The 24,091-nt window shown below is 37.6% G+C and overlaps 1 protein-coding gene across 1 annotated transcript; it reads left to right on the forward strand.

Moving 5' to 3' along the window:
* The first annotated feature begins 200 nt into the window (after window positions 1–200).
* LOC137268594 (protein LZIC-like) lies at window positions 201–22,929 on the forward strand. Its single transcript, XM_067803166.1, has 6 exons — window positions 201–499; window positions 5,967–6,085; window positions 10,735–10,870; window positions 13,294–13,392; window positions 16,837–17,014; window positions 18,788–22,929. Exons 2-6 carry the CDS (start codon window positions 5,985–5,987, stop codon window positions 18,844–18,846), a joined length of 573 nt encoding a protein of 190 aa, XP_067659267.1. The 5' UTR covers window positions 201–499; window positions 5,967–5,984; the 3' UTR covers window positions 18,847–22,929.
* Window positions 22,930–24,091: the final 1,162 nt, after the last annotated feature.

Here is a 24,091-nt window from a genome sequence, read left to right on the forward strand (position 1 = left end):
TTTTACTCGCCATAACGATATTATACTGCACTTTATGGTTTCTGATTGTGCAATATGGCTAGATGTGTACGTTGCATTGAATAAAGAGTGGCATGGCCTTCGCGGTCGCCTGATATTACCATTTAAAGCCTCCAGGTTAGGGACGATCCGGATTTTAGTCAGTTCGGTTTTGGTCCGGTTTTGATTCAACGAAGGGCGATAACTCGGAATCTAATCATGTGTCAGACACTTGAACCAGATGACGAGAGACATAGACGAAACTGACAAAGACAAATTTGAGGCACAAACGGTGTTTTAAGCTTTAGCGGTATCTGCTAGATGTCATTGCATGGTGACCGAAGTAGCGTTTAAATGAAGTGAATGGAAGTTGACTGATGCCGGTTCGTACCGCTCCACATAACCTGGATCATAGTGGATGCTTGTTTGTTGACACACCTTCCTAACTGAGTTATCAGGCGACCGAGACCAACAAGCACACAGTTTCACAAGTATCATTCAGGTTGGCAACTATGTATCTAGTATGGAACGAATTCTACCCGTAACCACCGTATTTGTTTGTTGGTTGTTTGGGGTGTTTTTTCATTCAATGCCTATGATTATAGGTCTATGACTATGGCATTTATTTGTTTGTTAAAAACAAAGTGTGGAAAGAGTTCCTTCCGTTCCCCTCAACCCTAAATCTAACTCTAAACCTAACCCTAAACCTAATTTAAATTTTGGACTTTTAGTCATTTTTGTGAGTTCTCTAGTAATTGTTGTGATTTTTTGATAGTTTTAGTATGAGATTGAAATCTACATCTAAACCCAGTTTATCCTTGGAATAATGCTGATGAAAAGAATACTTGTCAAGCAGGGTTACAGGTGTAGTCTTACCCAAAGACAATGATTCGTCTTTATTATATGAGGCTGCTGCTGGGGTAGCCGAGAACCATGATGCAGTCCTATACAATGACTGTATAGGACCGCATCTCGGCTCTCGGCTACTGCTGGGGTATCTGAGTGCGTGAGTTAATGTTTAGACTCACATCGGCAATATTGCAGCCATATAGTGACGAGAACAATTTAATTTATATCAATAATAAAATCAATAGATTTAGAATGTAAAACCCTTTCATTGGAAGGACAGTGAAAATACTAGATGGTCACAGCTCTTAATTTAAAACTAGTATGCTATCATAAAAGTAAATCAGTGGAGACAACAAGTAGTACTCGTTAGCGCCCAGTTATCAACCTCGCACCAGTTACCACCATCACCTGGCTGTAGGGTTTGTGCAGTGAGCTTGACTTGCACTTCCATAGTATTTCACACATTGACACATCATAAAAGTGAGAGTTAAAATAACTACGAGTATTTTACACCATAGACATTACAAATATGAATCCCTTGGAAGACTAGACCCAAACATGTTGGGGTAATATCATGTGACCATTAGTGTGTTGACATGAAATTTCATAAATTATGACCATTTAAGGAAGTCATCCGGGCTCTGTCGTGAATCTATGAAATTACAGTTCAGTCCATAAAAAGTGAAGATTTTAATTTTTCTGCAGATACCCATTATTCCATAATGCCAACAGACATTCACTAAACTTTGAACTGACCTTATTTCCATCTCTGTTGTATGAACAGACTCGACAAATAGCATGCAGACGATACTTACGAAATATAACTAGCAGGTGACATGTCAGTTTTTCACCTTTTTCTTTACTTTTTTCCCTGAGAAAACAAACATTACCAAAATTGCCAACAACTACTCAAAAAGTCAACTTTAATAAGTTCAACCTCACAGTGACATCGCTATATTCCCATCAGCTTATATCAGCATCCATCAACATTCACAAAAAGAGCAAATTATTGTTCTTATAAATTTCTCTTTTTTAAATAAATTCCAGTAGTGAAATTTCTTTAATATGTCATGGTTTAAAACAATAGTTGGGAATCGAACACAGACCTTCGGCGTGCTGAGCAAACGCTTTAACCACCAGGCCTCCACAGCTGATCAAGTTGACCTCAGTGAAATTCTAGGAGACAGTACTGTGGAGAGTGGAGACAATGGCTTTCATAGTATCAAAAGAGTGTTGGGTCAGAGTGACAGTGGTGGCAAAAAGGAGTATCTTGTCCATTTAGTAAGTGAACCTGTTCGTCAGTCTATATGGGTCACTGCTGATAAACTGAGTGCTAAAGTTCTCTGAAGCACTGAAATCCCTGTGTCTAGTTTGCGTCCCTCCTAGTCTGATTGCTAATATCAATTCTGCCATGTGTTTGTTATAAACTTACTTCTAGGAGTTATTTCTGTTTCGTTTTATGAAGTTTCCATGCCTTTCTATACTGGACAAAACTAGTTAGGGATATATATATATTTTGAAATAATGAATAATGATTTATTTATTCACTGTCACACTGATGAAATATCAATCATATATACCAGTATCCCTAACGTATATTTTCCACAATAGATAAAGTGTTCTATTTGAGTGTAAGTAGCTTTATAACACTTTAAATTCATTCACATTTATTTATGAAAAGAAGGTATGTTTGCTACATCTTGTGTGAGTCTTCTACACAAAGTTGTATGTTTATTATGCTTTATCAGTTTCAATGTTCTATGTAAAATCAATAGGACTGAGAACATGTCACCTCAGCATAGTTTGTAACGTTTCGCAGTTCAAGGGAGACAACTGTGTATGGCTTAGTAACGTGTTAGAGAAGGTTTGTAGTTTAGGGGAAACTATGTCAAGTTTCTTGGCTAACACATTCCAACTTATGCTTTCCTCATTAGCATCATCCATTATTGATGATTTGATGACATGATATGCTAACATCTCCATCAGTAGTTTTTCAAGAAGAAAATCTGGCTTTTTGATGATTTAGTGTCTTTTGCACAAAATCCGTCTTGGAAACCCATTTTACCTATGGGCTCAACAAATAATATCCTGTTATATACCACATGTTTATCATCATGAACCATATGTCATATTCATTGTTAATGGAATGCAATTGATGTTTCTCATATTATGTGGGTTCCTAAACAATGTTGAATTTAAAAACTAGAACTGGTAACGTTTACTGACCTTTGAAGGGACATGTTTTGAAATTGTGTGCTTACAAGGGCCCACCAAGTATGACTGATGTTTGCATGTTTCAGGCCTCTGTCCAGTAATAACTTCAAGCCTGTGCACTTGTTTATAAGATATAGACACACTTGATCATGTAAAGCACATGGTAATCATTTAACATTGTGGATAGGTGTTAGTCCCAAAACAGGGGCCCGTGAAGGTCCCAGGTAGAATAGGCCTTCATCAACCCAGCCTTGCCATAAAAGGCGACTAACGGGATTGGGTGGTCAGACTTGCTGACTTGGTTGACACATGTCATTGGTTCCCAGTTGCGCAGATAATTGCTTGTGCTGTTGATCACTGGATTGTCTGGTTCAGACTCGATTATTTACAGACCACCGCCATATATCTGGAATACTGCTGAGTGCAGTGTAAAACTAAACTCACTCACTCCCAAAACAGGGTGTAAGTTTATCGCTCACATGGAGTTACTGTTCCCTAACAATTTGCATTATAATTATAGTTTACAGTTACATTGTTTTTATTTTCCAGTTCAATATTTCCAAAAATCCAGTCATTTTTAATCAGAGGTACTGTACCCACTATCAGGATGAATACCTTCAAAACTGGCAACAATTTTGCTTTTCTGGCGCTCCCATGTAGTGAATTCCTGTATTTTTATTTTATTTTATTCGTCCATGGGGGTTATATCTTATATCTTAATATTTATCCAAAATGGAAATGGAGGTTATGAATTGCAGTTAGGGAGAGAGTAAAAGATGGCGACATAACATTCTTGTTGGGGAGAGAGTAAAAGATGGCGACATAACGTTAACATTCTTGTTAGGTTCTTAGTGCTTCCAGCATCGAAACCATTCATCTAGTTGCAAGCATCCTGTTCTCTGTGAATGTCCTGGCAATGAGGTGAAGGTGTTGATCATTTACATTTCCCTCAGCCTCAGGGAAGTGACCGAGTGAGTATGGTTTTTCACACCTTTTGGCAATATGCCAGCAATATCATGGCAGGGAACACCAGAAATGGGCATCACACATTGAACCCAAGTCACACATTGAACCCAAGTCACACATTGAACCCAAGTCACACATTGAAGCCAAGTGGGGAATCGACATGTCTTCGGCATGACAAACAACACTTAAACCACTAGGCTACCCCACTACACTTATTTTTCTTTGAACGCATTGAAGACCATGCATGCTCACCATTATCAAATTGTTTACAGAACATGTAGAAAGAAAACTGCCATTTGATTGGTTGCCATTCATGGATGGACCAATCAGTCAAGGTTTAACAAACCATGGCTTGTATTCTATCTCTGTTGCACATCTTAGTAGCATTGAGGATTATTCAAAAGTCTTTAAATCATGAAAATTTTAGTTTGTTTTGATTGGCTTGAATTGATGAAAGTGGTGGAGATTATCCTCACAGTGTATCAGAAAACACTTTTCCTCATGTTCTTATGCATCAGATTGGAAAAAGATCGTTCGGTCTACTTTCCCAGACAAGATGGAAGTGGGGACCGCCTACCTCAGAAATGTCCACCTGCGAAGTTTCAAGCTAGAACTGGTCTTCATCAGCTATGCTTGTCACAGGAGGTGCCTGATGGAATCTGGCAGTTAGACATAGTGACTCTGTTGACAAACATAGTCTTATCATAAAATTGCATAGATTAATGCTCACGCTATTGGTCACTGGAATGTCTGGTCCATGCTTGATTATCTACAGACGACTCTCTCGTATAGCTGGAATGTTACTGAGTTCACTGTTAAGCAGCAAACATCAGGCATGTCTGATTTATCTACTGCAAGCTCTTTGTTGATAAAGATTTTACACTACTATAGCAGGTGAAATACATTTACCTCTAAAACTAAACAACATAGAGAACTCTCTCTACCAGTAAAAAGTGAATATAAGAAAAGTGAGGTATAATCAACTTCAACAGCTTGGGATCCCGAGAGCTTTAGTATGTTGATCTTCCTTCAGTTATTGGAAATACGTAGCCTGATGTCTTGTAGCAGCATTTAGAAGTTGTTATGTATGACCAAGATCTTTTATGGATAAATCTTCTTTTAATTCTTTGACACACTGAAGTGTTGTGTGTCAAAGAATTAAAGGAAGATTTATCCATAAAAGATCTTGGTAGCACATCGCCTCTTTTCACCTTGTCTTGTCATCTATACTTAAACTATTTTAGATCTCATTACTAGTTTTGAATTCTGATCTGTGATAATTAAGTTACTTGTGCTTGTGACGTTATGTCTTAAATATTGCCCATGTGACGATAAATGTTAACTCACTCACTTACTTTTGGGGATCAGTTTCAGTTATAACCCTGTCAATGTGTAGTTTTTAGCAGGTTGTCAGACAAATTGTCAGAATATTTTCATTGTATGGGTAGAATTCTAAAGTTGTTCATACTGATAACTTTTGATTAATTTAACAATTATTACTGCTGGCGTATTTTTTATCTTGCTGTCCCCAAATTTGATAGTCACTGTAAATTCTGTGAAGATCAGGGGTAAAATAGATTTTCAGAAACCAATGCTTGCCACATGAGGCAACATAGCTTGTAAAAGGCTAGTAATGGAATCAGGTGGTCATGCTTACTGTTTTGGTTGACACATGCCATCAGTTCCCAGTTGCACACATTGATGCTCATGCAGTTGATCACTGGATTGTCTGATCCAGACTTGATTCTTTACGGATGCCACCATATAGCTGGAATATTGCTGAGCATGGCGTAAAACTAAACTCACTGACTCACTGTTTCAAATTAAATTTAGTAAAGTTATCAAATAGAGTAAAAGGAAAGTACTCACAGAGTACAATAGGAGATCTATGACTGTCATAAATGCAGGTACCACAGTGATCTGAACATTGTTGTTTTCAGTACCAGAACAATCCACCAATGGCTTCTCGAGGGCAGCAGGAAACCTCAAAGCTGAGGCAGAACATGGAGGAACAACTTGATCGTCTAATGCAGCAGCTAGCTGACTTGGAAGAGTGCAGGTAATGTGCTGCAATATGTTTCATTCTGAATTCTCCGTGTTGCTGAAGATCAGAAATGAAGTTAGTTATGAACATACTGAAATAAAGTTAAGGACACTCATTGATAGGAAAGCTGTTGGATGACAAAGTTAAAAGGAAAAATAGATGGCCAAAAATGTGAGAAATATGAGTAACATATGACTGATTTGACAGGGAATTATTCCTAGAATACTGCTTTTAGCAGTAGGGCATTCTTTAAAACTTGGTAAGGTCTTAGCAAATTGGAGTGATAAAGCGAAATTTTTCCAACCACAGTCGTATCTGGAATTAAGTTACCCTAAATTAACTAAAGCGCTAGTAAAATCAATGTAATGACAGTAGGCCTAACTATAAATAGATAATTTCACACTGCCATCTTTGTCCGCTCAGTGGCCGTGAGGTAGAGTGTCCATTTATTGACCTGACACATGCGGTTCCATCCCTGCTTGAGAAAATATTTGCTCTTTCAACTTATCTTTGATGACATTTTTCAGTCGATTTCAAAAACTCACAGATCATCTGGATTTGAATGTTGATGTTGATATAGAGTAAGGAAAAAGTAAATCCTGGGAAGATGTCTTACTTACAAAAAATAAACCGGGAAAAAGTTCTTCCTGACAATAAGTTAAATGGGAAAATAGGTCTTGCTTACAAAAAGTAAAACCTGGGAGCAAACAAAATCTCAAATGCGGTTATTCCGGGAAAAGAAGCCATATTTAATATGTAGTGAGTAGCACCCTTTGGATATATTTTTACTGATCCTTTGAAGTCACACCCAAGGTGTACATGATATAACTTCGACCATTTTGGCGACCATGTTTCCCTATACGGTCAGAGCAGTAGCCCCTTCAGATGTGGTCAGTGGTTCAGCCTCTTTGTATCAGCCAGCTACATCCACTACAGTTAAGGCATACTTTGATCATGGTTATTTTCGTATGGGATTTATTTTTGCACTTAGAACGCAAAAAGATCATGCGCCTATAATCAGTCGAAGCGAATATTCAGTCAAGTCATGACAAATTACAACAGTGTTTTCGTTTCTGGTACAGTGGAAGCTGTCTAATTTGGACTCGACTGGGACCGCCTTTGGTGTCCGAATTATGAGGAGTCCGAATTGGACTAGTGAGAGTCAAGAGTTAGCTCCCTTGACCATGAATTACACATGCACGGTACTTTTACCATGGTGTAATGTGTTTTCAGGGTAATAGCACAAAAGATGATCATGGACATTATTGCCATCTTTGACATCTTATCTTTAATCACCCCGAACTTAGGGCTTGGACACACCAATAAATATAGATACAGTCGAATCCCGTTTGCTCGGACCCCGCATATCCAGAAACCCCGCCTTCCAGACGATTTTTGTGTGAAACGAAACTTACGTTTAGTAATTGTACTCGCTTAGCCAGACCCCACTCTTCCAGACTCAGATGGCAAATTTTAAAACCATTCCCATAAATTTATTTATATGTACAAGAAACAATTTTCACTTTTTTCTTTCACTTAATTTTCACGTTTTGTTTGTTTGATCCAGTTATCCAGATGTCTCACTGTCTGGACGATTTTTGTGTGAAACCAAAACATCTGGATAATTGGGGTTTGACTGTAAATGCAAGAATCATTTTTGTCACAGGTCATACCCTAGCATGATATGTCCACTGAGTTCTATAATGTACGTATTGGTGGTGACTTTTTGCGCAACACTGTGCCTTAATTCGTTGCCAGTTGATCTCACATATGGGTCAGGTTTTGTCGTGTTCACACAAGTATAATCACACCACTCTCTCTGATTGTTTTAGGAAACGCTTCAATTATGGCGGCCAGCTTTGATCATTGCATGTCTATCGGTTGTGAAAACGTTGTAATGGATAACATCACTCAGGTGTATGAAATGCGTGAAAAAGCAACTATGCTAACAGGTCTTTTTGGGAACTTTCTTTGAAAATTGAATGTATATACAATTATAGTATTTATATATTTTGGGTCATCCTTGTCATGCGGAAGAAAGACTAGATAGACCAGGCTCCAATTTCTTGGGGGAAACAAACTTAAGTTTTTACTCAGATTTCAAACTGAGTTTGACAATTTGAACAGCTAAATTTGTTACTCAACTGCATTTCTGCAATAAAAGAATTCTAAACAAGTTAAGTAATTTATCCACAAAACTCAAATTGTCTAATAAAATTTGAGTTATCAACGATTTCAGTTCATTCTGAGAAATGCATTTTCTCAACTTTGAGTAAAAACTCAGTCAAAACTCAGACTTAAGTTTGTTTCCAGAAATGTAGGCCTGATGAACTTCACCAGTTTTTTGAATATCGAACTTTCTCCTTTGGTATAAAACCTCATTCAATAAATGTATGTGAACGCTAATCTTCCCTCTCTGAAGTGTGGAAAATTTAGTCAACCTGAACTGGGGCAAAAGCTGAATTAGTATCATACCCCCCACTGTCTCAAAGGTGAAAAAATCCCACCACCCGATGTCTGGACTTGCCCTGTGGCAAGTGGCTTTCAAAAAAATTTCGAAGCCATGTGTCAATACTACTCAGTATTTTGACAATATCGTTCAAGTTAAGCAGTTCACCATAAATTTTGATTGTCACTGTGTTCTGTAATCTGATTGGTTGAAAAACATGATCAAATGGTATTTGATTCCTGGAAACGGCAAGACTGTTTGCTGCGTATTGACACATAGAAATATCGCAAACAATTGTTTTGTTGTGTCATCAACAGTGGTGACGTCAATCAAATCACATTGCAATGTAAAGTGAGCAGCTCCAGATGCTACCATGGGAACCAGCTGAAACAGGCAGCTGATGACACTTCACTGCTGTACCCGTACTCGATGTAAACACGCGCAGACAGTAAAACCCTTCTTTACTTCTTTGCTTACAATGTCGATAAATATCACATGTTGGCCATTTCCCAGGTGTTATTGAGTAGTTAATGCATGGAAATATTTCAGTATTCTCGTGCTTCAAATACTCAATAACACCTGGAAATTGGCCAACACATGATGTTTATCTCCTAATTAGATTATGATTTGTTTTCATCAAATTGAAACTACTTCCTACCCATAGTTAAGTATGTATATTCTATTCATGACCAAAAGGGTTTTGTGTTACATAACAATTTATAACTGTTATGACAACAAGCAATTTTTTCAAGCGTGTACGAAAACAAGTTGTAGCTTAGAAGCTAGGCAAAAGCAGGTGACAAGACTAAGTTACAGTAGATTGTGAAAACATAAAGCTATCATTTTTCATAGCTAATATCATGATTTTAGGTTTAGACAAACCTGTAAACAATATAATTTAACCCAAGAAATGTACATGAATTCTACAGTGGTCAGCATAGGAATACCTCACATTACATCATGTAGATTAGTTGAAATTTATTCGTGGGATTGATGACAGGGTTTCATTTATAATGATGTCAATAATTAGTTTGGTCTTAAAGTGCATGGGGTTGTGTACTTTAGTCACTGAGGTTTGTGACATCACTGACAGAGTCTACACACAAAGCTGACTCCTAGATTTTCGACAGCAAAAAATTACATGAATTATCTCCCTTCTTTCTATCCACTCAGAACATGTGTTACACTGAATTTGAATGTTATGTTTAACTGAAAATCAGAAACTAGCAACAGAAAAAGGGGGCCACAAATATCCCTCATCTGTCTATGACTTTATAGATTTGACACACCAGACATGTGATGGTTCGCTTGTCTGTTGTAAACGAGTTATGTCTAGACGAACATTTGCACATCATGCTACTGGAAGTGCTAGTTTTCCCGAAGCAATATGAATTATCTGCCTTCTTTCTATCCAGTCAGAACACATGTTACATCGAATTCAAATGTTATGTTTAAGTGCTGTCAACAAGTTCTGTCTAGAAGAAACATTTGAACATCGTGCTGGGGAAGAGGTGCTAGTTTCCCTGAAGCATGCAGAAATGAACATGTTCTTGGGAATGATCACAGCTGAAACAGCATCACCGATTGCACAACCAAATGTAATTGCAACCAATCACTAATACTGAACACTGTCATAATGAAAGGTATTAGAACAGAGGTTGCGTGGGAAGATGATACCTGAGTTTTCTCTGTGGGAAGAGACTGGGAAAACAGTGCCATTGAACTCAGCTCACTGAATAAATATTGTGGATGGTAACAGAGACAAGGACTTTAGAAATGCAATGTAATTACGATACCTTTTGTTTTCCTTCTTTACCCCTTGCATTGTCTTTCTAGTTAGACCCATGAAGGTCTGGTGTAAAATAGGCCTTCAGCAACCCTTGCTTGCCATGAAAGGCGACTATGCTTGTCGTAAGAGTAGACTAACAGGATCGGGTGGTCAGGCTCGCTGACTTGGTTGACACTTGTCATCGGTACCTAATTTGCGCAGATCGGTGCTCATTTTGTTGATCACTGCAATCGCTGCAATATTGCTGAGTGGAGCGTAAACTCAACTCACTGACTCATTCTTTCCAGTTACTAGTAGTAATTTGGTGAATTTCTCCTGTCAGACAACAAATACAAAGTCACTGATTACAAACACACACTGAAAATGTTTTCTTTTGTGTGTTTGTGTTCAATGTAATAATTTGTTACTATTGACGTTTGTTCACAGAGAGGATCTTGAACCAGAGGAATATGAAGAAACCAAGAATGAAACCCTGGAACAGTTAAAGGAGTTTAAGGAATCCCTGGACAAAATGGTGGGAGGAAATCTGAGTCTTGTGGATGAACTAAATGGGATGCAGCTCGTAAGTAGCACAGAAAAAGAATGTTGCACGATGTTCAACCCATTTCTGTTATGGTAGCCTTATATTTGTCTAACTCAGAAGAACTGTTTGATTTTATCATAACTGACTTGTTTTACTGTAGGAAGGATTGTTCCTGTATAAGACAGGGATTCAAGTTAATCCATCACAGTACCAACTTAATCCAACAGTCATCCCTCGGAATTTATGCCTTTTGCAATACCACAGTCTTATTTAAACAATCAGCGGATTCCATGAAAAATAGTTTACCAGCAATCACACATTTTTACGTCATTGTGAATAGCATATCAACAAATCTGCTGTTATGCTGATGTTGATCATGTTGTAAGGATTAACTAGAGAAATTCAGTGCTGATGGAGCTGGTGTTCAAAAATCCCATCCCCCGACACCCATGACAAGTCAGTTTCCATTTCAGGCAATCAAATAATGGTATCTTACTTGTCTGTGGACTACTAGATAATTTCCACATATGGTTTCAAACTGCAAGCAATCTTGGATTTCATTTTATATCTGCTCATAATGAAGTTCACAATAGTAATAAGGTAGAGCTAGTAGAGAGTGAAATTATCACTTTTCGATAAATAGACTAGTAAACATTAACATCACACATTGTGTCATTAAATCAGAGCAAGTTACATTCTTGAGGTCACTTCCCCTGTGGCAAGTGTCTTTTCAAAATATTTTTGAACCCCAGTTATAAAGAGACTGTGTACATCCTTTTATTATTGGTTTTTCTGATGCTTCAGAGACAGTCAGCTTTTTCTTGATTAATCACATGAACAGCAGAACATTGAATTAACTTTTAAAAGACAACTTGATCATAAAGACTTGCCATATTTTCAACTTTTGTGTGTGAAAGCGGAATTGAAAAATGTTTGCAGTCTGAAGACGCATAGTACAACAATCTTTTAGACTTGGAACATGTGTTCATCATTCATTTCATTTCATTTGATAAAAATTACACCTGTTAACTGATACCAAGAAAGTTGACAAGAAACGGGAATATTTTGCATATTTTGTGTCATTCTAATTGTTATCAAGTCCTGCTGACCTTGTTTACAAGGTTCTGTTTTTTGTCCACACCACAAAACATTATTCTCAGCAATCTCATTACGCCGTGTCATCCATAGCAGTAATCAGATTGTGTTACTGACACTTTGTTTAAATGACAACATTTTGGTTTTGTGATCAAAGTGTCATGTACAGCATTAAATGAAACAGCGACTAGTCAATGACTGACAAGACAGTGCATTCACATGAATGCAGTGTTCATACTGATTATTATTAAATATGTCTGTAGTAAAAATGCATTATGATGACAACATTGTATGATATTTTATTTGCAGTTAAAATTATTTGTAACATATAAAAACCTTATTTTTAAAACTCATCCTTCCTATCTCACATATAGAGGATGCTAAACTATGTCCCGTGTGATACCATATTTTTTAAATGAGTAAATGGTTTGGTATCTAACGAGCAAAAGCAAGTTTTCACATTCACATGTTTCATAAATATGGTGTTACACAGTAATGAATTGTACTCTGTCCCCATCTTCCTCACTACTCTGCTCAATATTTCTTTGTGGCACATTAAAAACACATACGTCATTGCCTGAACTGTTAACTGATGTGATGTCATACTCAAACTGCTTTGTATCTTGTTCTCATTATGAAAACTAGATAGATTTTATACTCTGTATTTCAAGCAACAATACTCAAGTTGAATTAAATTCAGGTTAAAGGCCAAGGCTGTAACTTTTCCTTCTTGATTACCTACACCTTAGCCGGGATGACGATGCAGTCTTGGTTGTGAATATACTGGCATCCCCTATTCTCGCGGTACTTACGGATTTCGGCTGAAAAAATAATACATACAGTTCTTTTCGTATAAATGCTTGTTGTTTTTAAATGAAGACATTCCCTCTCTAACATCTTCATCTATCAACTGCTTGATCCATCAGGTGTATTATCACTTTTGAGCTCAGTTAAAAACATGGTCGTCCGCCACTGACTTTTCGAGGCATCTCCCATTCTCGTGGTATAATGAAGAAGTAACGTTATGAAATGTAAGGAAGAGGAATCCTGTCGGAAAGGGCAGAAAAAAAATTGTGATTTTTCCAAGTTGGTTAAAACCTACGAATATTCGTTACATTGCAAAATTTTGATAATTCACAGACTTGGGCCACTTCTTAGTTACCGGCCAGTGATGTAAACAACCAATAAGTATCATGCATCGGCGGTCTTAGCAGGAAATGTGTTTGCTGTGAAAATAGGAGACAGCCCTACACCAGTTTTGTAGTTCTCTATTTGCAGGGTTTGTTTGCTGTCTAGAAATTGCAAGAAGCAAATGAGACCAAATCCTACACAAGTGATTTGATATTATTTTATTCTTTTTATTTCAGGCTATTCAAGCTGCAATAAGTAAAGCATTCAAGACACCGGAAGTGATCAGACTCTTTGCCAAAAAACAACCAGGACAGCTAAGACAAAGAATGGCTGATGTATGTACATGTATATATTGTTCTTTGTATAATTTTAATTTTTACAATTGAATCAGTTAATAAGAAGAGGAGTATTAGAAGAAACAATACCCATGCAATATTAGGTGTGATGTTATCCTCCTAAAAAAGGTTTTAGGTCTGGAAAGAACCTTTCAACTTTGTGTGTACAGTCGAACCCTGTTTACTTGGATCCTTTATGTCCAGAAACCCTGTCTTCCGGATGAATTTTACGTGAAAGGAAACTTACCTTCAGTAGTTGTAATCCCTTAGCTGGACCAAACGTTTCTGGACCAGAACGGAGAATTTTAAAGCCATTCCCATAGTTTTCCACTGAAAAATGATCCACTTATCCAGACGTGTCATGTCAGTACTTTTGACTAAGTGTATTCATTGTTAATCTCTTGGCAGGTGTTTGATGTCAATTGAGTAATTACTCATCAAATCATCAGGGATGCCTGTTAATCTCTGCAGGCATCTGATGTGAATCCGTTACTTACCCATCAAAACACTAGGGATGGATGTCATCAATAACAAAAACACATTGTACTGTATTTAATGTGTCATGGCATTTATGTAGACAGGCACTGGGAATAATGGCAAGTCAGCCTAGTAAATGCAAATGTCACCATGTGACTGCATCCGAGAATCAGACATGAATAGATGGTCAGTTTACATCATCAATACGTTTTGCTTGTTTGAACAGTTAACTGGATGCATCAGTATCCGGACAATTTCTGAGTGTAATGAAAATGGATACATGGGGTTAGACTGTACGCAGTTAAGCATCCAACCAGGTTCTGTCAGGTATTGACACAAAAGCATCAAGATCATAGTTGCAAAGGAAACAATAGATAAATAGGTTGATTGTCCATGATTGAAAAATGTTTCAAATTTGAGACCCTGAAGGTGTTCAAAACCTGTCACAATCTTTTAAATAAAAAACATCTAATAAATGGTAGTAAAGAATACATACATGGCCTTTTTAAAATTTTCAAGACTGCATTACAAAAGCCTTCCAAGATAAAATTTCTTAATTTTGCAAAATCAGATCCTAGTTCTTTTTGGATAATATAAACAGGTAAAAAAGATGACATGACAAAACTTCCAGACAAACAATTACTTTTGGCTTTTTTTTCGAATGTTAAATGAAGGACCAGGAAATGCTATTTCGACATTAACTCCATTGATGATTCTGATGTTAATGACAGTACATTGCTAAATGGCGCCCTAACAAAGGAAAAAATTATTGCCTCAGTTACAAAACTGTAACACAGTAAAGCTGCTGAACTTGATGATGTCATAAACGAGTACATTGCTTCCACCATTGAAAACTTTACATATTTATGTAAAGCCTTTGTCCATGGTTTTAGACAAAAGGAGTTCCCCAGAAAGCTTGTTAAATAGAGTAATAATAATTTTTTAATAACCAAGAAGATCCAAATAAACCAGAACGTTTGGCTGCATAAAACAATGTAAATGTTTCTTGGTCACATTTTTTGCAGAAGTGACAAGGGCAGGACTTTTTTAAAAAAAATTTTTATAAAAAAAATGATGAAGGAGGAACACTTTTATTTTTTTTCTCTCAGAAATACGGTTTGGGAAGTTTAGTGTGTGTTAATATGATGAAGATTCAGTTACACTCATTCTTAGAGACACTCATTCTTACAGACACTCATTCTTATAATGGACAAATGGATGATCGGGATGCGGCAAAGTCAAAATTATTTTTTTTAAATGGCAATAAAAAAGTGTTAAGCACACAAATAAAAGTAACACACTGATGCCCGAGAAACGTGTCACTATTTATAAAAAATTTACTCTGATGAGCTGTCTCGTGAAATTATTTACATCTGTTTATGACAGTTGCCTTTCAAACTTCCTAAACTCTTAATACAATATTATCTTAAGCATATATAGAGAATAAATTTGGCGAGCAATATTAAAACTATAGGGTTTGAGAGAATGTTTTTAATGGATGATGGCAAAAATGTGTACATTATGGCCATTTGCTGGATCACCTCACTGTCCAGCATGTCAACTGACCTTACAGTTCTATTGCTATGTAGTCTACATAAAATGTGCAGGATGGAGGTGTGTTAGACCCTATTTGCTATGACCATTGTCCGATATAAGTTGATATCAAATCATTCAGACTGTACTGATACATTTAAACATGAAATATATGATATTCACTGTATGGTGTTAATGACGGGAAGGTCAACGAGTTTTGAGAAGCCCCTACCTAGATTTGTGAAACCCCTTGTGTCATTATTAGTTTTGCATGCATTGATAATTCGCAACACAAACACAAACAATATTAATATTAAGGTAAATGGAAGGGAGATAGATACTCCTCTGATATCATAGAGAAGTCTTGACTGGTTCTGGTGAGAAGTGTTTTCTCTAACACATTTACTGTCAGTGATGGATAATTACAATGTAGATGATCGTTTAATGAAGCTACATAACAATAACTGATGTGAAATTAATTTAACAACAATAACCATAAGAAGATAATTTAACCCCACCACTTGTGTCGGCCCGGTGGCTGAGCGGCAGAGTGTCAGCCTATGAATTGGAGATTTGCGTTTCCAGTCTTGCTTGGGAAAACATTTGTGCTTTGAGTATGATCTTGATTGATAGTTTTCAATTGATTTCAAACACTCATGTATCATCTGAGTGTTGGTGTTCATATGAAGTTAGGAATGTCAAAACCTGGGAGGCGGTCTTGCTAACAAAAAGTAAAACCTGGGAAGAGGTCTTTCTAGTGAAAAGTAAAACCTGCCCCTCTGAAAGCGAAACCGCAAATGAAGTTACTCTGGGAAAACAAGAGATGATATAGTGAGAAGCAGACTTCAGGTTTATATAATACATAAAAGACAAAGATACCACTCTGGGAACACTTCCTTGGTAGGTCCATGAAAAGCACTGTTGCAAGCTTCAGTTACAGTGCATAGATGATACTGAATCAGCTTCTGACTGTTCCTGGGGACGGTGGGGTAGCCTAGTGGTTAATGCGTTCGTCCGTCATGCTGAAGACCCGGGTTCGATTCCCCACATGGGTACAACGTGTGAAGCCCATTTTCTGGTGTCCCCCGCCATGATATTCCTGGAATATTGCTAAAAAAGCGACGTAAAAATAAATTCACTCACTCACTCACTCACTCACTCACTCACTCACTCACTCACTCACTCACTCACTCTGACTGTTCCTTTTCAAATTCCACCTGTGATAATAATTGATTCTTGCAATCATTTCAGTATGATGATGAGTTTATAATATATTTTTCAGTTTACCTTGATAAACCTTAGGCACACTGAAAGGTACTTCCCTTTGGACCTCAACTTGATCTTAAATTGAATCTTGTTCATGTCTCATAATGAGTTTGTGAAAGTGGGCCACCTTTTTTAATCTTTTTCTTTCTTTCTTTCTTCTTTCTGCAGATTAGCAGAGATGCAAAGATTGGAAAGATCAGCAAGGAAATGGCAACACTACAAACTGTGGAAATAATGACAGCTTTGAAGAAACTAGGAGAGACTCTATCACCTGAGGAGGAATTGTTTCTACAGACCAATTCAAGTTCAAGTTTGAAAGAATTTGAACAAGTTTCCAGTAATTTAGGTATTGTTTGCTTGTACCCATCGGCTTTGCACAGATCCTGCTTACTTAGAAATCCTTCCATCCAGAGGAGTCTTACAGGAAAAATTACTGAATTCTTGCACTGAATTCTCCATTATCTTGAAAGCACTATAATATGGTTTCTATGCTGTTTTTTGTGGATTTTTCAGATATGGGTTGCATAGTGTTATAATGGATAGTGCTTTTATCAGGCATGGTTTGAGCAGTGTTGTGGTCTCTATATCAGACAGTGTTTGTGCAGTGTTGTGGTCTATATATCAGAAATGGTTTGCGCAGTGTTGTGGTCTATTTTTCAGGCATGGTTTGTGCAGTGTTGTGGTCTATATATCAGAAATGGTTTGAGCAGTGTTGTGGTCCATTCATCAGACTTGGTTTGTGCAGTGTTGTGAACACAAATCGTAGCATGAATTATCTCCTGTCTTTGTATCTAATCTGAACACGTGTTACACTGACATGGTGGCCACCATGGCGTTAGTTGATCAATTTGCGAAGGATTGATTTGGTATTTCATGTTTAACTGAAAAGCAGAAACTAGTGCAATATAGAGTGCAGGAATCAATCAACAAGATGTTTTTGTTGATGTGAATCTTAAGACATTTAATAGCTAGTTTGTCTGTTGTCAACGAGATGGTGGCGACGCCATTGATCTGCCATGACATGACTGGGTTCTGTCCAGATGAAACGTTTGCGCATTGTGCTGGAGAAGAGGTTCTAGTTTTCCTGAAGTATACTGAAATTATCGAGGCTTGGCAAATGATCACTTTTGAAACAATGTCATGGATTGCACAACTAAATCTAATTTCAACCAATCTAGAATCCAGAAAACTCGAACAATGAAAGGGCCATATTAGAACAAAGGCTACATAGGAAGATATGACATGAGTAACTTCTGTGTGAAGAGAATGGGAATCGGTGGTTACTTTTGCAAATATGCCCCTGTTTTGGTCACATTTACTGAAACTATATTTGATACTGGAATACCCTGTGACCCGTGAAGGTCCCGGGGTAGAATAGGCCTTCAGCAACCCATGCTTGCCGTAAAAGGCGATTCAACTTGTCGTAAGAGGCGACTAACGGGATCAGGTGGTCAGGCTCTCTGACTTGGTTGACACATGTCATTGGTTCCCAATTGCGCAGATCGATGCTCATGTTGTTGGTCACTGGATTGTCTGGTCCAGATCGATTATTTACAGACCGTCGCCATATAGCTGGAATTTTGCTGAGTGCAGCGTAAAACTAAACTCACTCACTCACTCACTGGAATACCCAGTAGTGGTGGTGAAATATGTCTTTCTTAGTGTAACAGGGCATGGAGTCAGATGACATCCTTACCTTGTCAGCGTGCTGATGGGGTTAACCACTTTGGTCATGTGGACAAGGCATCCGACTTCGGATCAGGATGTCTGTCTTTCGAATCCCAGCATAGGACTCAGAAATTTTGTGGCTGCTGAATTGGCACCCAACTATGCAGCCTGGGACATGCCACTTCTGTTGACAGGGAGTATGTAGCAGTGTGTGGAGTCATCCCACAGATGACATCCTTACCTTGTCAGCTTGTTGACGGGGTTTACCTTTTTGATCATGTAGACAAAGCGTCCGACATTGGATCACAAGGTCTGTTGTTCAAATCCCAGCACGGGAATCAGACATTTTTATGGCTGCTACCTTAGCAATATATACAGCTGTGTGTGAGCGTAAGTGGACTATGGCACAATCTTTATGATCATGAATCTTACAGATACTTTTGTATTTCAGCCTCAGGGGACAAGGTTCTGGCTGTGGCAGGATCACAAGTGGAAAAAGCAAGCAAGTGAAGCAGAATCAATGCAGTTGCCCAAATATTTCGCAAATACTTTACATACTAAATGAATTTTAATTTATTTTATTGGAAAACATCTCTGCTTTACAGGAAGTAATCATTGTATTGTTTATTTTTCCACCCCTGGGATGGCTGCGATATGGCTGACTCTGTGTAAGATGTAACAGCACGTGCTGATGGCTGGGTAGTGGATCATCACTATTAACAGATTTAGACAGTTAAAAACTGAATTCATGCAATTTCAGTGAATAAGACAAAATGTTCATTTTTATATGCCACCAGTGATTATTCATGTTTGGCTTTGTAAAGTCTAAGGTTATGGTTGTATTTTAAGAAGCCCACATCGTCAGTGTCTTCTGAAGCTATTGGGCCAATAAGCCTAAACTTTGTATGATTGATATTGATTGTAAGGTGCCTAAACATACCTACTTGTGTACCCATTAGTGCTGCTCTGAAAGTGATAATTTGAAGTAATTTGAAGTAATCAGAAATTCCAAATGACCAAAGTAGTCATTGTTCCACAAATGAACATCAATTAAAGTGAATCGTCTCACTGTCTCAAGAATGAGATGCTTTTGTTTCATTAGAAAGTTGTTTTTTTTTTAACTTATCCTATCTTACGGTTTGTTCTTTCTCTGTGATGATCAACAGCTGAGTGGAAACAAACTGTAAACAAAGTTTTTGGCCTCCCTTGAACCAACTGGCTAAACATGTCTTCTGGCTGATCATGGGGCACCTCAGTCTGATCATTCTCTCTCTTGTCACACTCTGTGCAGGCATGCTGAGATTGAAGTTCACTTTGAATCCCTAAATCCACCATGGGCAAGAGGATTCTTCTTCAAGGAAAAGAAAATATTGTCAACAATGTAAGGAAACCATCTCATCTTTTGACCAAAACTCGTCTTGCATTGTGGAGGTGCCAACCCATGCGAATGTTATTCTATTTATTACGAAAAGACAATGCATAATGCACTGCTACAATAACAGTAAAAATATACAAATTTATCAAATTCATCAAAACGCATGCATTCGATCTAGAATAAATTTCAATCACATTTTATACAATATCGAGGTATACATGGATACTTACTACTGATTTAGGGTGAGTACTATGTTTATACCAAATTTTTAGAATATCTATATATCATCAGTTACATATGAAAATTGTTTGGAAAAGTTGATGCTATTTTTGGCAAAAAATACTAACTTTTGCATCAGTTTTTGGCCAATCATTGTTTGACTAATCGAACTAAGGTAGGGTTGGCATCTTTGCTATTGCAAGGTGCATGACATTATCTCTTGCACTACAGTTTCAGTGCTGTCTTTTGCTGAATACCTAAACAGTTGTGATTGTCTAAGACGTTTAAAGCATCTACCTTGGCTGCCTACCTTTCTGCTGTCAATACAGGAACCTAGGTCTGTACTGTACCCAAACATCAGTCTCTATAAGTTCCACTGTCTTCGGGCTTGCAATTCATTGATTGTCCTGCAACACTTGGTTTCTGATGATTATGAACCCTTTGCTCAGCAGACCTTCGAACACATCACGTTTATAACCTTCTTCCTGGTAGTTTCAGCTACAGTTGTTCATATGTGGGATGTCAGCCGAGTAAGATTTGAGAAGGTGATATCTGGTAGAGTTTTTCTTGGCCTTCCCTGGGATTTTATTGCAAAGAGTCAATTTCCAGGTCAGTCACACAGGCTGTTTACCAACCCACCATTGTCTACCATACTGGGGCCTGGTGACACTGAAGATCTCATGCTTTGCCAAGTCAGATCTCTGGAAATCTACATTGCTGCTTCACAAGACAAGCACAGACTGTAAAGCATCTCTTCATCTTGCTATTTTCAATTTCATCTACTATCAGAGCTCTGAAAATCTACATTGCTGCTTCACAAGACCAGCACAGACTGCATAGCATCTCTTCATCTTGCTATCTTCAGCTTAATCTACCATCAGAGCTCTGAAAATCTACATTGCTGCTTCACAAGACCAGCACAGACTGCATAGCATCTCTTCATCTTGCTATCTTCAGCTTGATCTACCATAAGAGCTCTGCCTTACCATTGAGTTTGGCACTCCACAGCAACTGCACTTTGACATCAGTTATGAAGGACTCTTTTTGGAAGTCTGAGATGGTCTTTGCCTCCCACTATCTGAAAGACATTTCAGTCACAAATGTACAATATCTCCCTCAGTCTGGTCTAGTGGTCCAGTGTGTCAAACAGCGTCTGCCTGGTGGCCCGCAGCTTGCTAGTTACATGGCGGGTTTATAACTTTATTTTATAGCCGGCACTGTGCACCAATACATTTTTCAAGGGTGTATATTTGTCTATGTGATTGACTATGGGAAATATTTTGAAAATAATTCACAATTGTGGTAACTAGATGATGTCTGTTTAGTTCATCATCAATCAAACTGTAACTTCCTCAGATCAACCTGCCCATTTATATAACACTAAATGTGACTGGTCTAGAGAATGCTTTCAGCCAATCATTGATGTCCTTCTTTTCTGATAACAGTGACACTAAATGAATGAACAGTGACCCCCAAGTCATGGTTTTATTAAATGTGCTTTTGCACATGTTTAAGTTTACCTCACTACAAGTAATTCATTGCGTACTTATTCTTAACACCATATCTCAATTTCCTGTATTTAAAACAGGTCTGGCTACATGTTAACAGGGCCGGCAACATTAAGTTATCAGCCCTGTGGGCTTTCTTTCTTTCATACACTGCTTGGTCTTTGCACATTGTCACCAGCCCGTCAATACAACCCTTTTGTTTTGTACAAAAGTTGCTGTGGAAATACACTTCTGCTGAGGAGAGCCCACTCCATGGGAGTATTTGTGCCATCACACTAAGGAGCTTTGGAAGAAGCAACCCACCACACGCACATGAGTTACACAGTCAATCAGAGATAGTACTTATAACAGGACTCATAGTCTACCACATCACATGATCGTCAGCTACATACAAGCAGGGAGACTATATACAGCCTTCTTGCAGATTATCCATGATACAAGAAAAGATTGAGATGATCTGCAACCCACTGTCCAAACTTCGGATAAGTACAGATCATAAGATGGATAAATTTCAAAATTTTGAATATTTGAAGTATTAGCTGTATATTTACATTAATACTCATCCTATCTCACAGGATAGATTTCCACCCCACCTATCCACCTGGGCCCTGTTTCACAAAACTCTCGTAAGGTTAAGATCTCGTAACTTTCCTCGTAGCATTTGCACCTCCTATGTTACAGTATGCCAGGTACAAATGCTACGAGAAAAGTTACGAGATCTTAGGCTTACAAGAGTTTTGTGAAACGGGCCCCTGATCAGATTTCAATACACATCATGCCTGACCCACCAAGAAGGGAATGATCAAAGGAGGTCATCATGTTTCACAGAGCTTAGAGGCTATCCAGGAGTGTGAACAGAGGGCATGGTCAGGTGAATGGTACTCGAGAGGCCGAAAACTTTGCATTCTTTTTCCACTTAGTTGTTGAGATAGGATAAGTGTTATGAAATATACAATTTATTGTTAAAATTTTTAGCTTGATATATACTCATTTGCTCTTCGCAGGAATTAAGAAACTTAATTGTTGAAAGTTGTGTATAACATTGTATCATGTGACATCAAATGAACAAATTGTGTATATCATATGTATGTTAGTTCTGTGTAAAGTGACTGAGCACAGATAATCGAATATGTCATCTCTGTGTATAAGTGAGTGAGTTTAGTGTTATGCCAAAATCAGCAATATTCAGGCTATATGATGGTAATCTGTATATGACCATGGCTGAACCTGACAATCCAGTGATCAATAACATGAGCATCGACCCACACAATCGGAATAAGATGCTGGGCCTAGATTTTCAAAGCTCTCTTAGCACTAAGATAGTTGTAAGTTAATGTTTATGTATGGCACTTACGACTATATTAAGCTCTTAAGAGAGCTATGAAAATCTAGGCCCATCTCTATATAAAGGAGTTGCATTAGATCAGTACTTCAAGGAATATGAGAGAAAAGGTGGGTCAGGGTTTTTTTTAATTAAATTGCTGAACTCATTGTTTGTGTTTGTTTTCTTTTATGGAGGAATCTGTTTAAACTGATATACAATTAGTGTTATTAGAAATGTTCTGGTGTTCTGCTTCTGGGATATTGACACCATCTGACCATACCAGCTGATTTCCTAAAGAGAAAACTTTGCCCTATTGCCCTGTCAAGTGTAGTATAAGCACCACTTGATTCTGCATGTGATGGCTCTTACTTGTTAGATTTTGGTGGCAGAAGTTTGCCCCAAATAATTGTATCTGTGTTTATATCTAAAATATATAATGAGGAGTGTTATGCAAATTTTAGGATATGTATTAGTTGTTTCTGGTAAATATTTATAAATGAGTTACACAACAAGTGTAAATGATATTGGTTTTTGAGAGCATGAGAAGCATATTTCTTCGAACCACTGTGGCAGGCAAGCTACTTGATCAGGCAGTAATATTTTTCATCCTGTATTAAATTTGAATCATATTTAGTTTTAATTTCCCTTGTAATTGTAAGGAAAACATTAACAGAGGTACAGTCTACAGATCTACTATAAAGTTCAACCAATCATAGGGGTGGTGGCTTACAATGCTGAAGACTATAGTTCAAATCCCCTCATGGGAACAATGGGTGATTAACGCATTTCTAGTGTCCCCTGCTGTGTTGTTGCTGTAATATTGCTGAAAGCATTGTAACAAAAATACACTCTTTCAGTCAACCAGTCATTAAGCACTGTGTAAGTGTTTTTTGATAAACGAAAATGTAAGAATAGTAAATAAAAACAAAGCAGTGAATTTCCCCATTTTTGTGACACTGTTGACATTTTTTATGTTATTTTTACAAATTATGCATAATAAACTATGATGTTTATTAGGGAATGTGGGCTGTTTTACTTGTTTGAGTTTCATATTTAGAAGTTGGAAGTTAGATAGAACAAGCATATATGGGTGACTTCTTTAATTTTTAGAGCATGACCCTTTGATACAGGTTCTTGTATCATCTGCAAGTGTGAATGGTACAGGGAGAGAACAGGTGATATATACTCAAAGTTTAGCAACACTGAGTGAAACAGACCAACAAACAGAAAGAAATGGGGATAAGAATCAATGCATCATTTTAAACTGTACTTTGACCATATCGATTACAAAACTGAAGCAAACAGTGTGACATCATTACAATGTGAAAA

This window comes from Haliotis asinina, chromosome 16 (assembly GCF_037392515.1).
Source record: "Haliotis asinina isolate JCU_RB_2024 chromosome 16, JCU_Hal_asi_v2, whole genome shotgun sequence".
Taxonomy (NCBI): domain Eukaryota; kingdom Metazoa; phylum Mollusca; class Gastropoda; order Lepetellida; family Haliotidae; genus Haliotis; species Haliotis asinina.